The sequence below is a fragment of the Gymnoscopelus braueri genome, assembly GCF_963280865.1.
Source record: "Gymnoscopelus braueri genome assembly, chromosome: 12".
Classification (NCBI taxonomy): domain Eukaryota; kingdom Metazoa; phylum Chordata; class Actinopteri; order Myctophiformes; family Myctophidae; genus Gymnoscopelus; species Gymnoscopelus braueri.
In genome coordinates, this window is record NC_137614.1 from 20361371 (window position 1) to 20380013 (window position 18643).

An 18643-nucleotide genomic window follows, 5' to 3' on the forward strand; every position below is an offset into this window, starting at 1 on the left:
CTGTGTAAAAGCTTTCCACACTGATCACTGAGTGTCCTCAGTACCTGCAAACCTCTGACGCTTCCACACTTCTGCTGTTCTGCTGGACACTGATGATAGAGAGAAGGAAAGATGAGTAGGCGAGGGGGAATGTGAGGTGTAATAGAGTAACGTGGGCCGCCTCTACTCAAAGACTTTATTGTTGTGGCTGAGTCCAAAAAATCTAAAATCTGTGTGTGTGTGTGTGTGTGTGTGTGTGTGTGCGTGTGCGTGTGCGTGTGTGTGTGTGTGTGTGTGCGCGTGTGCGTGCGTGCGCACAGTATGTGAGAGCATGTGTGTTGTCAGTGGTATAGTTTTGAATACAGGCTCATAAAGCTGGCTCCAGACCAATCCAAATCGGCCCGACTTTGGGCCGATTTGGCTTCGGGAAGCGTCGGCCAGTCGGTTAGGGGTCCGTCGGCCAGTCGGTTAGGGGTCCGTCGGGACCTTTTCGGCCGACCCAGAGCCGACCGAACATGTTCAGCTTTTTAGCCGACTGGCAGAGCAGTGGCAGTGACAACAAAGGGCTGTCGGTGTTGCCAGATTATGTGAGAGAAACAAGCGACCATGTCTATGAAAACCTACATTCACTGTTTCTCGTTGTTGCTCCCAGAGAGAGAGAGAGAGATTGATTGATTTGACCTAGTTTTGCGCAGTTTTGGTGCGCAACACAACCCTCGTTTAAGTGAATTGCTTTCACCTGCTGCTGCTGTGTGGAGCGCAGTGGTGGAAAAAGTACTCAAATGTTTTACTTAAGTAAAAGTATCAATACTGCAATGTAGAAGTACTCCGTTACAAGTAAAAGTCCCGAATTAAAAATGTACTTGAGTGAAAGTACAAAAGTATTGGTATCAAAATGTACTTAAAGTACCAAAAGTAAAAGTACTCAAATGTTTGAAAATAGCAGATCTACAAGCTCACAACGCGTCGCTTCGCGACGCGTTGTGAGCTTGTAGATCGGCTATTTTCAAATAGCCTAGGTATAAAATAGAGCTAAAGTGGTTACTGTATGTTTTATAATGTAATAATTTATATCTGCAAAGTAACTAATAACTAAAGTTTTCAAATAATTGTAGTGGAGTAAAAGTAGAATATTTTCCTCAGAGATGTATGGAGTAGAAGTAAAAGTACTGAAAATTAGAAATACTCCAGTAAAGTAAAAAATCCTCAAAAGTGTACTTAAGTACAGTACTTGAGTAAATGTACTTAGTTACTTTACACCACTGGCGGAGTGTGCGCTACAGGGCATATCTCCAAGCCAGGGTGACCTACCCAGGCTCATGAAATTCATATGCAGGCATAGTAGCCAATTAGAATGAAATCCGCAAAAACGGACTCATATACTGATACAGAACCATATATTGGCTATTATATTATGGCTGTCGGGTGGAAATCTTGTATGTTCCTTTTTTATTATTATTTAAAAACAATTTAAAATCGTGAAAATAGCCAATCTACAAGCTGTAATTATTAATAATTAAGAAATACTATATTTTAAAGAGTGAAAAATCAACTAAAGTCATTATTAGTGCAAGTTCATTCACATTTCATTTGAATGAAAATAACTTGTGGGTAAAATACATTCTGTGAATCTAATGTGATTAATGTGACCCCTACTTCAGTCAGTGAAGTCCAGGGCTGAATGTGACATATTGAGACCTATATAACTAAATATTGGTCATTTGCCAACACATTATTTTGTGAAATAAATGGGTTATATTTCACAGATAGTTATACTATTCTTATAATATATTAAAATACAATGATCCTTAACCTTCAAGTTAAATGCATTATTTCCGTGGACTTAAAAATCATTTTTGGACTTAAAAATCATTATTATTTTTTTGGATGGCCTTCCTGCCCTGGCAGGAAGACCGGGCAGGGCCTTTGTGCCCTCCAAAAAATTACAACACCAAAGGCCAAGTGGCCTTGCCCCTAAAATGACGAAATTCCAGGCTTGAATGCAATAGATGTACTCTGAGTCTGTTACAAGTAAAAGTCCAGAATTCAACATTTACTTGAGTAAAAGTACTAAAGTATTGGTATAAAAATTTACTTAAAGTACCAAAAGTAAAAGTACAGAAATGTTTGAAAATAGCAGATCTACAAGCTCAGAACGCGTGCATCGCAACACGTTGTGAGCTTGTAGATCTGCTATTTTCAAATAGCTTATAGGTATAAAATAGGGCTAAAGTGGTTAATGTATGTTTCATAATGATTTATATCTGCAAAGTAACTAGTAACTAAACATTTCAAATAATTGTTGTGGAGTACAAGTATAGACAATTGGAAATACTCCAGTAAAGTAAAAGTACCTCAAAATTGTACTTAAGTACAGTACTTGAGTAAATGTACTAGTTACTTACACCACTGCACGTCAGTGAAGAAAAAACGCTGGGAACATCCCTAAGTGGCTTTGCAGGGAAACAAGCCCAAAGTCGCTTATAATAAGCAGACCTGGCAACGCTGGCACGCTAAAAGTCAAATTAGCACATGAATGGCCAGTCGGCTGACAGACTTAAATGGTAACTTTTGCCAACCGAATACCAGTCTGTTGCAGTCTGGAGTAGTCTGCAATAGTCTGGACGAGTCTGTTTGGTGCGGAGTTGCCTTAACCCACTCAATGACCTCATTTTCAGATGGTGTGGTCATACTCACAACCATGGCTCAGGAGTTTTTCCATGTCAGCACCAAACGTGTCACTTCAAATTTCATACCAGGGCAATGCTGTTGAATGAAAACACATTTCATTGTGCACTTCACTTTTATGAAGGTTTTTTCTTTTACATTAACAAATCATGCTCGTTATTTTGTCGCCCCCTTAAACTAGCAGAAGAACTGATATTGTACAATTTCACTTCATTCATGAGGTCTTTGGTTTTGGCTCTAGAAAGGCATCCTGTACGTCTTCAGCTCTCCGCCTCTTAGATAGGACAGCACCTCACACCGGGTGCATTCATGTTCTTAAAGGTGATGGCACGTGACCTTCTGATTTGCTTTGTTAATGTAACGCCCAAAACACACCCATGGCTAATTAGGGCCCTTAGAGCCGGGCGCAGACACATAGCGCCCACATTTTAGCGTCCTGTGTATAGCACCATTGCGTTGGACACAACCCCACGGCCTAAGTTAAGACCAAGCGCCATGGTGTAAATTTAAAATAGGGGCCTTGTTTTACTGAGACAGATAGTACTGTAGGAAAGCTGAGGAAAATGTGGGTGAGGCACAGGAGGAAAGCTCTGACTGGATTTGTTCCTAGGCCAGGAGAGCTACAGTTTATTTGGTTTATCAAACCTATACTTAATCCAAAACCAGTTTCTCTCTTTCCCCTCCTCTCTGTCTCTTTGCGGTCTTCCTCTATCCCCCTCTTCCTCTGTTCCTGTGTGTCTTTCTGTTGCTGTCCATCTTACTATACTCAGTCCTTCCCATTTTGGCTTGCGATAGTAGTGTACTGTAAATATATACTGTACCTTTTTACATGATAGAATCCCTGCAGTCAACATGTGCTACTTATTATTTTCATTACTGTGTGTGAAAATGGCAAATAGTGGCTTTTGCCCATAGCTTAATTGGATTGAACCCAGTTATGCTTTAGAGTTACATATTATGTAACAGTGAAACGGTTCTATAGATCTGTCTGTAAAGATTCATTATGATACAGTTGTATATGGTTCTTTGTAAAGAACCCATCTGGTCCCAAATGAAAACTTCAGGGCCAAATAAGCTACAGACTTTTTGTTGTTGTTGATATAGAGCCTTTTTTGTTTCGACCGTGCATCCAGAACTCACTGGCTGTGGTTCCTTGCTGACAAAGCTACATTTATTGTTTTTCTACAAGTTCCAACTCACACTGCTGTCTAACAGCACTTAATTGTACACCCATCTACCCAATGATCCTTATTAATTTAATTTCATTAGCAGTCAGTAATGAACGGATCTCATCTGGTGACACCTGTCTGTAAAGACAGATGACAGAGAAAGAGAAACAGAGAGATGGATGAGGCGTGTGATGTACAGTTAATTTTTTTATTTATGTTTTTGAAATATAACCGATCTGCAAGCTCTCAACACATAGCATTGCAACAGTGCCTGTGGGATAGACTGAAAGGGAACAAGTGTGAGAGAGAGAGAACTGAGGGGAATGAGAGGAGAGGACATAAGCCACTTTCAGGTTGGCAGCGCCATAGAGTGGGTTCTTGTATCGGGTATATGGCACTAATTCATCATATCTCTAACACACACTCTGAGGTGTGTGTGTGTGTGTGTGTGTGTGTGTGTGTGTGTGTGTGTGTGTGTGTGTGTGTGTGTGTGTGTGTGTGTGTGTGTGTGTGTGTGCGTGTGCGTGCGTGCGTGCTGGATACTGTCCCTTGGTCCTGCTGTAATGTGAAGTGATTACAGTGTTGTAGCCATTATGGGGACTGGCATTAACACAGGCTGGCAGGGGCATCAATCTAGCCCACGCTAAATATACCTCCGACGCCAGGGGAGCACGCATGTGTGTGTGTGTGTGTGTGTGTGAATGTGCACATGTGCACTGGCACAGTCTCTGTCTAAACAGTCCGGCATGCATTTCTCTAAAAACTCTTTCTCCTTCAATCTATTTCAGGTCTTTCTCTCTACATTTTGGTAAACGGCAGCGGCCTTCACCAAGCAGCGGACACAACTCAGAACCCAGCGGACACAACTCAGAACCCAGCGGACACAACTCAGAACCCAAGGGACACATCTCGGAACCCAAGGGACACATCTCAGAACCCAAGGGACACATCTCGGAACCCAAGGGACACATGTTGTAGTTGACCACTGAGTGGGAGAACAGGTTTTGGACTTGAAGGCTGGAGTATAGGTCACTTTCTTCTCAAAGAGGACCAGTTGCTAAACAAGGCTAAGTAAAGCCAGACAGACTATTCTAAACGGGCCTGATAGAGAGGAGGAATCTGGACCGTCGAGGCCAAGATTATAAGACCTGCCTAAAATAAGTCCTGGGTCGAAAAACAGAAGTTAACGACGTGCCACATTGTGTGCAAACCTTCACATAGGACTAAACTAGACATAAAACGAAAACTACGGAAAACACTAAAGCTAGCTCTGTAACTGACTAGACTACACCGTAAACCTTAAGAAGGCTATCTCTGGTCAAGATGATGACTGTGATGATGATGGCAGTCATGATGGTGACCTGCAGCTCCCTGCTGCTGTTGGGCCTGGCCGCCGCGCACGCTTCTTCCAGCCCCGCCGCCCGAACCCCCTCTTCAGCCTCGTCCACATCCTCCTCATCCTCACCTCGCATGAAGCTGTCGTACAAAGGTAAGGCTGGGGCTGAAACGCCAGAGAACTGGAATGAAAGATTTGATTTGGAACTCGAATTTAATTGAATAAGCGATACTGAATAAATGTTTTTAAGGCTGCTTTCATTGTTCCTCCAGCTTAAGTACACAATCCACTTATTGTTCATTGGTGAAAAGTAGTGTTGGAGGCCTGATTTGGGTGCATTTGATACCCGTGCGGTATTTGAACTGGCACGTCTGAGCGTGTGTGTGTGTGTGTGTCCTTGTAGTTGTGTATTCGCTCATATTGAGGTGTTTGCGCTTGTGTAAATGGATATGTGTGTTTACAGTATATCAGATCCTCTTGGCAAACACCACTACCCTTAAGGAAAGAATAAAGAAATTAAATATATTCTTCCACACTCCCAAAACACTCTCCCTCTCTCGCTCCCTCTCTCTCCCCCTCTCTCTCATTCCGTCTCTCTCTCTCCCTCCTTGCTCCAGTGCACATAATAGCTGTTAAGTTGTACTCTTTTCACACATGCACATACACACCTACACTCCCAAACACAGATACCGTACTACACACACAAGCACAAACATACCAAAACATACAATCTATCATGGAAAGTGGGAGAAATCTCTCAATATTTGCACAGGCAATCACACACACTCGTGCATGTATGTGTGCATACATACACATACAGTACAGATTACACACACACACCAAGACACACTCAAAGAAATTGGAGAAAAATTGCCTATACACAGATACAGCTCACACACACACCAAGACACACTCAAAGAAATTGGAGAAAAATTGCCTATACACAGATACAGCTCACACACACACACACACACACACACACACACACACACACACACACACACACACACACACACACACACACACACACACACACACACACACACACACACACACACACACACAGCCTCGCTCTGGTACATGTGATAGTCAGCCATATCCTTTTTACAATAAACACCCCTGAACAGTAGCCAACCGTAATTTGTGGTTGCTGTTATTCTTGGCTGGGATTTCAGCCACACAAACACCACACTCACACACACACACACACACACACACACACACACACACGTGGCGGCAGAGTTGCGTTTCATCTCTGGAGTATTGTGAGATATAAGATGACGGCTCAGTGCCCGACACAACCACATAAACCAGCGATCTGTTCCATTTGCAAGAGCCAGCAATTACAGCCTTTACTAACACACCAAGGACTTACGTCTCTGTGAAGGCCCAACGCACCAATCAATTACACTGAGCCTTGTGTTTAGACAGAGGTAGACAGTATACATGTAGGAGACAGGAACAGGCTATATTTGTTGCAGAGAGCAGATCCAGGTCTGCACCTCACTGAAGCGCACTTCCGCTTCTATCTAGACTGCATACACAGTGGTAGGAGTCAAATATTTTAACTTCAGTTAGCACATGAAGTTGTTAAGACACTTTCAAAGTGGTCATCATCACTGTAGAAGTTTTCCTTTTTATGTTTTAGACATCAGCCATAAATAAGATAAGTTACTGTAAATAACTTTCAAGGTACTGTAAGATCAAGGCTGTCTCCATTGTCTGGTTTTCCTTTATATTCAAGTGAAGCACAAGCTGTAACAGAGTAGGCCCATATCAGTGCTTTCCAAATGTTTCCATGGCAAGGGCCCCCAATAGCCATAGCCTTTAGCCTGGATATTGCAAAATGGCGGGGGGAAAAAAACGAAAAAGAGAAAATGGCCAATCTACAAGTGCTCAACGCGTTGTGATGTGATGACGTGTTGTGAGCTTGTAGATCACAACTCTTTTTATAAATGCACATGCACCTACACTCACAAACACACATACTGTACACACAAACATACAATAATATACAATCTATAACATATACGGAAAGTGGAGGGAATCACTCGATATTCACACAGTGTGAGCAGTGTGTGTGAGCTTGCTTGCGTGCGTGTGCAACTAATGTACACACATCTTTTACACTTAGTACAAGTGTCGGCCACGTGCTGCGCTGGAATGTCTAACCCATTCTTTATACTTTGATTGATTGATTGATGTAGTTTATTTAGTAAGACATGAGAATAGTACATGACCGTACATAACAGTACATGGAAGTACAAATTCACAATACAAGGTCTACTAAACTGGAACTCTCATTAAGCACTAAGCTTGTTTAAGATGAGAACCCCATGCACACAAATCATGATGAAATATAAGAGGCAGGCAGATATACACACTACTATACAGAATGTCATACAATCAGCTTTCAGGTTACTGGTATGAAGAGAGAAAAAAAAATATATATATATATATATACAAAAGAGGAAAATGAAGGAGGGGGGGGGGTAGGGGGGGGTAGGTTAAGACTTAGACAGGGGCCATTTTCGAATTGCAGCCTCCTGAAGGTGTATCTTTAGGGCAGTTTTGAAAGTGAGTAGGGTTTTACACTCCTTTACTCCTTTTGGTAGGGCATTCCACATTTTTGATGAATAGCATGAGAACGAGTTCATTCCCTTAGTTGAGCCAAATCTGGGTTGAACATGATTTGTGGAGCTGCCTCTGGTGTTATGATCATGGACTGCATTAACATTTTGGAAGTATTTTGACAAATACAGGGGGATCCCAATGTTGTGGTGTATCTTGAAGACCAGGCCCATAGCAAGTTTCTGTACTCTGTCCTCAACCCTAAGCCATCCAATCCTAGCAAAATGAGCAGGGGTTAGATGGGTTTTGTGATTGAGGCCAAGAAGTAGCCTTACAAGTTTGTTTTGGGATGTTTGGAGCCTTGTTTTTAAGGCCTTGGCGGTGTTGTGATACCATGAAGTGCATGCATAATCATAATGACCTTGAATGAGGGCCCCTGCAAGAATTTTCAGAGTATTCTTACTGACTAGACGATCAATCCTCCACAAATAGCGTGTTGTTTGGTTGACATTTTTGATCAACAATAACTTTTTGCAACACATGTGTATTCTGCATCATATGTATCTCATTTTGATCAATCTTCTTCAACCTAAGCTAATATAGGGTATGCTATGCATGCTACCACTATTAAACAGACATATGTAATGAAAACGACACATCCATTTGAGCATCATATAAATGAGCTACAGTAGATATAGAAAATAACAGTGAGCAATGAAAGATGAGGTCTTGGTGGGATTCGATCCCAGGCCTGCAGGGAGCCATGCCATTCCAAATCCTGTGACTATTACATACTTCTGATGGCAACGCCAGGGCTTTTTTCCACTGGCTGGAGCTAAACTATTATAGCTTATGTCTACTAATTCAAAATGAACTGTCTTAGGTAGTGTTTTCCTCCAGAATGTGCTCTTGGCAGGAATGGCCGTGGCTGTGAAACAGCACTCCGGGCCTTGTGACACTAAAACTTTCCATTGAGACCAATAGGGTTTCATTACTGCTCGATGAGTTACAGGTCTTTATGAAGCACAGGCCTCTGCTGCCCACTGCCTAGCAGGAGAACTACTGGCCGAAGGGCACAGTTACAACTGAACTGGTAGTTTATCACTAAAATGAACAGTATACTTAGTGAACTAATCCTGATAGTTGACCGGGGTTCGGTGTACTGTACTTTGTTCGTTCCCCCCTACACCAAATCGCTTCCCTTCAAAATTAGCCGATCGACAAGCTCACAACTAGCTATACAATACCCCAGATCTATTCTTAGTGTATCTATCTATCGACAGTATCTATCTATCTCTCTCCTATCTATCTCTCTTATCTATCTCTGTCTGTCTATCTCTACAGTATTTCTCTCTCTCTCTCTCTCTCTCTCTCTCTCTCTCTCTCTCTCTCTCTCTCTCTCTCTCTCTCTCTCTCTCCCCATAGGTCGTCGAGCCCTCCAGCAGCATCTCCAATCATCTCGATACTGAATAGATATTTATTCCTCAATAAATAAATAATATAAATAGGAGTGAACTGCCATGTATCTTTTCGGGGGAAACCAAAGAGCGAATGAATGAAATGTGAGGTTTTCATTAGGGGTCTCCGTAGGCTTCCATGTTAGACCACATTAAAAACCAGGCGAGGGAAAGTCATTTTAAGTCATTGGTGCCATTCCTAAGGATTCGTTTGTACGTTAGAACAGCAAAGCTTTAACTTTTCACTTCTTTAACTTCATGTGACTTAGATTTGGGGTTTAGCTTGTAATGAAAAGATCAAATGCGGGTCAGTGGACTTTAAGTTAGCAGTTTTATGTTCTCATATAAATCCTGCTTTAGAAACCAACTGGCCTTGGCTTCGTTTGACAGAACATTCATATAAAGTTGTTCCATTTTTTCATTGGACATTTTGGGACATTTTTAAGACTTTTTATCACTAGATATATACGTGTACACATGCCAGATACATGCGTTCATACATTAACGCACACACACACACACACACACACACACACACACACACACACACACACACACACACACACACACACACACACACACACACACACACACTCTGACACTTGCTCACATTTATTTTCATCTTCACACCGATAACTAGTGCTCACTGCCTTCAATTAAGTATACAAGAAGCTAAAAATAACATTTAAATACACATACTCCCAAACTTTCCGAGACGAGCCTTTTGGCTAGTTGTCCACTGAATCTGGAGAGCTAAATCCAGTCACTGTGAGAGGTCCAGAGGCCACTGCAACCGTAGAATCACCATGGAAACATTAACTGGCAGGGCCCAAGTATTATTATGGGATGTCGGCGCCATCCATAGTGAATTGTTGAATGGTTGTGTGAATGTGTCACAGTGGTGGAAAAAGTACTCAAATGTTTTACTTAAGTAAAAGTATCAATACTGCAATGTAGAAGTATACTCTGTTACAAGTAAAAGTCCAGAATTCTAAATTTACTTGAGTAAAAGTACAAAAGTATTGGTATCAAAATGTACTTTAAGTAAAAGTACTAAAATGTTTGAAAATAGCAGATCTACAAGCTCACAACGCATCACGATGAGACGCGTTGTGAGCTTGTAGATTGGCTATTTTCAAATAGCCTATGTGTAAAATAGGGCTAAAGTGGTTAATGTATGTGTTATAATGTAATAATTTATATCTGCAAATTAACTTGTAACTAAAGTTGTCAAATAATTGTAGTCGAGTAAAAGTACAATATTTGCCTCTGAGATGTAGGGGAGTAGAAGTAAAAGTATTGAAAATGGGAAATACTCTAGTAAAGTAAGAATTCCTCAAAAGTGTACTTAAGTACAGTACTTGAGTAAATGTACTTAGTTACTTTACACCACTGGAATGTGTGTGCATGCTGAATAAACATGATCAAATTCCAAGTGATCGATGCTAGGAGAGACGCCAGTTTTGCATGATGTCTAATCGGATCTATTTTGATCTCTTCCAGAGCTGCAGCAGTTCCATGGAGTGCGGAGGTTCGAGCTGGAGCGCTCGTGCTGTTTCAGTGCTCTGCTGTTGGACGAGGAGAGGGGCCGACTCTTCGTGGGGGCCCGGAACTTCCTGCTCTCGCTTTCATTGGACAACATCGCAAAGCAGGAGCAGAAGGTTGGTGAAAGCAAAAGAGCTGACCAAGCAGCTTAGTGGAGTTTGATGTTTGATGACCTCGTGGAACCTGATCATAAACGAAGGGCACACAGTCAAATCCTCAGCGTTTCTTTATCCATTTGTAACCCAGAGAGCGTATAATGGACCCTTACGGGTCCCTTTGGTTACATCTATACACTGATGCTGCGTTCACACTAACGGCAAAGTGACAAGCTACAAGCCATTATCAATGGAAGCCAGCAACATGGAACGTCAAATTGACACGTGACACTTGATGTGCGACAAAAGCTACAAAAAAGTTGAGCGGGCCTCAACTATTTTCAGCGGTCCAGCTGAAATACAGTACTTAGCTTATTGTATAAGATGAATACATTGCCACTGAGAATGTTACTGTGTGTACTATTGTTGGTTGGTCTCACATGAAGGTACAGACAGAGAGAGAGAGGGATAATAAAAGAGTGTGAGTATGTGAAATATGTGGTTAATATAGTCAGAGTTAGCGATAAGGAGGGCAAGAAAAGAAAAGGAATCTGGGAAGGAATGTTGAGGTGATTTCTATCTGACTGACAGACTTTGATGGATATTTCTACCATCCAATCAGCATCAAGATCAGAGGTCAAAGGTTTTATGTAAAACTTCACTCTACACACACTCACACACACACACACACACACACACACACACACACCCACACACACACACACACACACACACACACACACACACACACACACACACACACACACACACACACACACACACACACACACACACACACACACACGCAATACTTGTGTTACAGATTAGATTTTTTCCCTTATCAAAGCGGGCTCTTTTAATACTGAGACACACTGGCACCTGACACATCACACTGGATTTTATATTGGCCTGACTTCGACCTGTTTGCAGAAATATGATCACGCACTTGCAGCCACACACTGATACACATAGACATAATGCTCAACGCCTTAAGTATACTGACATATGTGTGTACACAAGTATGGACTTGTGTGTGTCACACACACAACCATAACTGCATAATATACAAAGTACACCCTGCAAAGATAAACCTGCATCTGACAGTGTCTGCACAGACTGAATTATGAGTGTGGTGCGTCAGATTAGATTTGATAGAGCTGTTTGGTTTTCAGGTTTTGGAGTGCTTAATTTATGGTCGGGGCGTGCAGGTCCTTCTGTTTTTTCCCCGCTGGTTATGTGGATTTTAACTATGGTGTGGACATGTGGAGCGATGTGGTGTGCAAGTGTAGAAGCGATTAAAGGCTGAGGGGAGGAGAAATGGAGGAGAGGAGAGGAGGCCAGGACACGGGCAGAGTGACGATGCAGCCTTGTTGGCTTGCAGGAGAGAAGAATTAGAGGAGAGAGAGAGAGAGAGAGAGAGAGAGAGAGAGAAGTTTGAAGAAAAGTACAGAGATAAGAGGTAGAGAACAGCCGTTGGCTGAAAGAAGAGTTGAGGTCTTCTTACACAACATACACTTGGTTGGCTTGATTAAACAAGATCTTTCAACTTCTGAAAGTGGAACAAGTTGAATGAAGCTATTATCAGATACTGTATAAATACGGTCAGCATGGCCATCTGAACTTTGACCTCTGTATTCCAGATATACTGGCCTGCCCCTGTTGACTGGAGGGAGGAATGCAATTGGGCTGGCAAGGACATCAATGTAAGTAGACCTCTTCTCTTCTCTTCTCTTCTCTTCTCTTCTCTTCTCTTCTCTTCTCTTCTCTTCTCTTCTCTTCTCTTCTCTTCTCTTCTCTTCTCTTCTCTTCTCTTCTCTTCTCTTCTCTTCTCTTCTCTTCTCTTTCTCTTTCTCTTTCTCTTCTCTTTCTCTTCCCTCCTCTTCTCTTTCCTGTCAGAAACTCCCACTCTGTGTATAGTATCCTTTAAGCATCCATCCTTTAAGCATCAGTCATGCACTTCCCATCACTGGACATTTATTTTACATCACATCTGCTCACAGTTGAACAAACAGAAGCCTTTCCTGTGGGGGGTGTGTGTGCGTGCATGCGTGCGTTGTTGTGTGTGCGTGCGTATGTGCGTATGTGCAAGTGTGTGTGTGTGAGTGTAACTGTCCACTCCTACTCAATACAGCACAATACAACTTTACAAGTCATTAATCATGGGACTTCTGCTCACAAGTCCTGAACACAAAGTATAAATATACTGTTAAGTAACACACACTCCTACACCTACAGGACAGCTCTGTTTTTAAAGCTGTTCTGTGGTCAGAACACTCCCTTCCTTTGTGACTACATTGACAAGGCCTTTTCAAATGGAATAGAATGGAAAAAAGTGCCCTAGATTCACAGTGGGTAAATGTTAAAGACAGGTACACAGTAAAATCCACAGTGCTTTTATTTTTTTCATTTACATTTGTTTTACATTTACATTTATCTATTTGTAACTCGTGAGTTGAGTATACAAACCCTTACCAAGTGATTTGGTTACATTTGTACATTTGTACATTTTACAGTATACCATGGCATGCACCGTAACACAACATACTGTAGTCGATACATCACACAACGTGTTCCATGATGTTCCCAGTTTTGAGCATTCATACTTTCTGCGACTCACCTACAGCTTTGTCACAATTATGATTATTTGTATACATTTTTGTTATTGATGGAAGAACTTCTAGTTCAGACTGCTGACATTCCATGGATAGAAAGGCTTTAGTTTCCATTAACTTCCCACCAAATCCCCACCAATGATATCTTTAGAAGGCAGGTTTCTGTCCGCAGCCAACCTCTGAGACACAGAGCAGATAGATGTGATGCCATTGCCATCTTATACTGAGAATTAGTTAGGATATGAAGATAAGGTTAAAAATGGGTGTATATGGAGTGTTAATGTAACTCAGAGCATTAAATGAACTCTCTGGATTTGACTATTATCCACACTTTGTTATTATAAAGAGTGATGTTGCATGGAGGATGGTCAGGTCAGGAGCTAAGGGTTTGGCTGCCCTTGGCTGACCTAAACATAGAGCCTATAGACCACCCAGGACTATATTACACATAACCATCTATCGTGTGTGTGTGTGTGTGTGTGTGTGTGTGTGTGTGTGTGTGTGCGCGTGTGTGTGTGTGTGTGTGTGTGTGTGTGTGTGTGTGTGTGTGTGTGTGTGTGTGTGTGTGTGTGTGTGTGTGTGTGTGTGTGTGTGTGTGTGTGTGTGTGTGTGTGTGTGTGTGTGTGTGTGTGTGTGTGTGTGTGTGTATAAAACAAACCCCTCATCAGTGTGATTACACAGCTGTAACAGAGAGACAACGGCCTCCATTCATACATAGACTCCAGTTTCACCTGACCAGTAGCCTGTGTGTGTGTGTGTGTGTGTGTGTGTGTGTGTGTGTGTGTGTGTGTGTGTGTGTGTGTGTGTGTGTGTGTGTGTGTGTGTGTGTGTGTGTGTGTGTGTGTGTGTGTGTGTGTGTGTGTGTGTGTGTGTGTGTGTGCGTGCATGCTCGTTCAAGCCTGTGTGTGTGTGCTTACACGTTTCTCTGTGTGGGCGTATGTCACAGACTGTGTTTTGTGTCAGTTTTAAAGAAGAAGTGACAGTTGAGATGGGGAGTGGTGAAGAGAATAAATGACCTTTCTCCAGAGAGAGAGAGATAAACACAGGATGCGAAAGAGAGACGATAAAAGTAGAGTTACAGGAATTGAAAAGTACAATGTTGTGTTGAGAGGTCTTGTCTCCAGGTGGGGTTCTGTTACCGCCTGTGTGTTCTTCTATATTTATGTACTGATAGCCACACACACATCTCTAAAGTAGTGCATACATCAAGCTTTTTTGAGCTCTGGACCATTAGCATAGCCTATTTCGAAACAACCCTCAAGGTGCACCCCACCTCCTCACAACAGTATATGCATCATTGCTGTCGGGCGGAAACCTAGTGTGTCCAAAACCGTTCTTTTTTTATTATTAAAGCATTTTAAACTAGGTAAAATAGCAGATCTTGAAGCTCACAACGTGTGAAATACGGAGATACAAGCTTTCTGCCTGACAAGAAGGCATAACACAGTAATTTAATGTATTATTCAATAAAAAATGTCCCACTCTTTTCCTATTAGTAAATATTTTTTAGACATTTAACAAAGGTGCAATATTGGTGGTCTGTGGACCACCAGTTGAGAAACAGTGCTAAACAGACTATTATATCACACACACATGCATGCATGCACACACTGAGAACTTGGGTGACCTCACATTTGACCCTAATGTGTCTCGGCAGGAAAAGCCCTAAATCTTTCTCTCTCTCTCTGTCCGTCCCTCTCACAATCTTTTCTCTTTCTCTTCATCTCTGTGTCTCCGTTCATCACTCTTTCCCCGTCCACCTTCATACTTCTCTCTCTTTCTCATCCATTTTCTCCTTCTGTATCTCTCCTATGTCTCCCCCCTCTTTTGGATTTATTTTCCTCTCTCTATCACTCTTCTCCTCTACCCCACCTCTTCATCTCTCTCTCTCTCTCTCTCTGTTCTTCCCAGGCTCTTATACCTCATACCTCCTGTTGTTGGTTGTCTGTGAACCAGAAGTTTCTGTTTTTTACGACCCCTCCGGTCCATCCCTCTTCTTTCATTATTTGTGGCCTTCCGTCCCGTTCCACCCCTTTGTCTGTTTTTTTTTTTTATCAGGGAAAACAAAATGGCCGACCTTTTTAAGCCTTTCACAAGCTTTTTGTCTCATGAAAATAAAATGGAAAACACTGCACTCGACCTCTGACTCCCGCTGCCGGAGAGAACCAGAATTCTGTCCAACTCTCTGCACCCCCATGTCATCATCTCCATCTGTCTCATCTTCTTCATCTGTCTCACCTTCTCCATCTGTCTCACCTTCTCCATCTGTCTCTCACCTTCTCCATCTGTCTCACCTTCTCCATGTGTCTTCAACTTGTCTCTCCCTCTGTCTCTTTTCCAGTGTTTCTCACAGTCACAGTTGTGTCTCTCTCTCTTTCTCCATATTAGTCATATGCTGGTGAAGTTAGGCTGTTCTATAAGAAACAACTCTTTCTTTAAGCACTAAACAATCAACACACTGACCTGAGAACTGTGCCCGCATTCACACACTCGGATGTATGTATTACTTCTGCTCACAAACACACCACGGCTAATAAACACCTAATAATCTAGACATACTACAGACACGTTCACATGCGCGCGCACGCGCGCATGAGCCCATAACGCACGCGCGCACACACACACACACACACACACACACACACACACACACACACACACACACACACACACACACACACACACACACACACACACACACAATGATCACCTCATAACATTCAAATGGAGGCACATGCACACAGACCACAAATAAGGCCTGATAACATACACATATACGTTTATGCTAACACAGACATACACATAAACGCTCTGCCAGTAAACACACTTAACAATAGAGCCAGACACTCAGACTGCATCGCACTGCAGGGGGACTGGTTAGTCTACAGCTCTAACCAAAGCTCAATCATCTTAGAAAGACATTACCAATCTAAATCTAGATAAGGCATTTGAACTGGCATTGTTGAGAGAGTGGTAGCCATTTTTTTTCAATCCTCCAACCTGTCTCAAGATTATCTCTCGTAACCGTTGGTAACGTCAACGGCATGTCATGTCACATTGCATCATTGTATTGTATAATTCTGATTATTTAATTTATTATTATTATACATCAGACACACATACAGTAGGCCTACATACGTACAAATTCAAAATACAAAATACAATGTACCTGTCACAATTTAACCACTTAGTCTTGAACCCTAGCCTCCTTATTTTGGGGCGTTCATTCAGCGTGTTGTGAGCTATCGGCTATTTGCAGTGAAAAGATTTTGTGTAGACGGTAATAAGGAACGGATCAATTACAGAGCCCTGGGGGGGACCCCAGTCAACTAAGTGTATAGGTTTTAAGTGGTTAACAAATGCCCTTTAGTTATTTCCTTCTTGAAAATTATCCAAGGAAATCCAATCTTCCTTGACAAATTATTTTCTCTTACGATATTTGGCCATACTTTTGGCATTCAACCAACCACTTTGGCCAAAGAAGGGTCGTGAATCAATCATTATGTCAGGCAAAGATCCAGGCAGTTTCATTCTTCTGTACAAAGGCAGTGATCAAAGGCATTCCTTGGCTATTACAGCGCGCGGTCTGGTGTGTCTAATGGCTGGCTACCATACTGGGTACTACTGTGTACTACTGTTCACTGTGGATGGAGTTAATAATCTGTCATTTTGAACATAATTACTCATTAACTTTATTAAACGAATTTCCTGGCCACTCACGTTCTCAGGTACACTGTATGATACATTTGTACAATCACATAGTTACAAATGGATAAATGAACACTGAAGATTTTACTGTGCAATGTTGTACACAGTAGGTCAATCTCTCCATGTTTCTCTCCCTCTGTCTGGCCACCAACTCCATCTCTTTCTCTCTTGTCTCCGTCCATGTCTTTTAGTCTCTCTCTCTCTCTCTCTCGCTCCCAAGCGTAGAGCCTTTCACACACCCGTGCACACATGTATGCATATAACACTCAGCCGACATGGACATACACACATGTAGATGTGTGCACTCAACATGCTCACACACAGAGCCCCATTGTCTGGAGGCCCTGTCAGTCAGGCAGTCAGTTTATCGGACTGTTACATGCACCGGCCGAGCGTAGAACGCAGAGAGAGAGAGAGAGAGAGAGAGAGAGAGAGAGAGAGAGAGAGAGAGAGAGAGAGAGAGAGAGAGAGAGAGAGAGAGAGAGAGAGAGAGAGAGAGAGAGAGAGAGAGAGAGAGAGAGAGAGAGAGAGAGAGAGAGAGAGAGAGAGAGAGAGAGAGAGAGAGAGAGAGAGAGAGAGAGAGAGAGAATATGGATATGACAAAAACTTAAATCAAATGCATGAAAAATTCAAACCTGCTCCAATGATTACGATAACATGCTGGAAATATTGATGAGGAACGATTTGCACAACTACGGCAGAACATTTTCAAGTTATTTTTGATATAATGTTCACTAGTATATTTTTCACAGTAACCATTCCACATAAATGTGCTCTTTGACAACTTCTTTAAACATTATTTTTAGTGTTTCCCCCCAATGCCAAAATGACACAGGCACCAGAAATGTACTGGAAATTTATTTAATAAGTTCATACGTTGATTCATTTCTTGCTTTCCAAAATATCCCCACCACTAGGACCCTGCAGAATTCACTTTGGAGTGGTATTTCAATGTTTTTGTTTCAAACTGAATTCTGGGAATCGCAGTTCTAACAGACCTTAGGTAGACATTGTAATGATAACAGAGCTCGCAGAGGTCGCCAAATAAATACTAAAATGTTACATGACTTTAAACATGGATAGTATGTCTCTGTTTTGATGTGAGGCATCACCTTTTTGTGATCGGCTGAAGGCGCTTTAACTGTCTATTTCACCCTGACTGTGGAATCACCTTTGGGTCTGTGCTGTTGTGGCTTATATACCCTGTTTTTAAATGAATTCTCTAGTCTTAAAGAAGGCCGGATCCAAAACATTATCAAGTAAATGTATATTTCATGTTGCTAGTCATGTTGTTGATCTGCTCTATTCTACTCGTCACTCTGGATAACAGAGGTACGAGGCTAAAATGTAAGATCAAAAACAGATCATATTAGTAAAAATACAATATATATGGGTATATTAGAGATTGTAATTAACCACCTGAACCCTATTGTCCCTATTCTGGGCATGCCATAATAGCCAAACATTCTGCAAAAACAACAGA

General features: G+C 41.9%; 1 protein-coding gene across 2 annotated transcripts in view; it reads left to right on the plus strand.

Moving 5' to 3' along the window:
• The window catches only part of sema3b (sema domain, immunoglobulin domain (Ig), short basic domain, secreted, (semaphorin) 3B), a 110372-nt gene that overhangs the window by 71095 nt on the left and 20634 nt on the right, over nucleotides 1–18643 (plus strand). For both annotated transcript variants that reach the window (XM_080444131.1, XM_080444132.1), the window contains exons 2-4: nucleotides 4625–5325; nucleotides 10704–10861; nucleotides 12481–12543. In XM_080444131.1, coding sequence (XP_080300257.1) covers nucleotides 5160–5325; nucleotides 10704–10861; nucleotides 12481–12543 — 387 coding nt within the window. In that variant the 5' untranslated portion in view covers nucleotides 4625–5159. The remainder of the gene's footprint in view (nucleotides 1–4624; nucleotides 5326–10703; nucleotides 10862–12480; nucleotides 12544–18643) is intronic.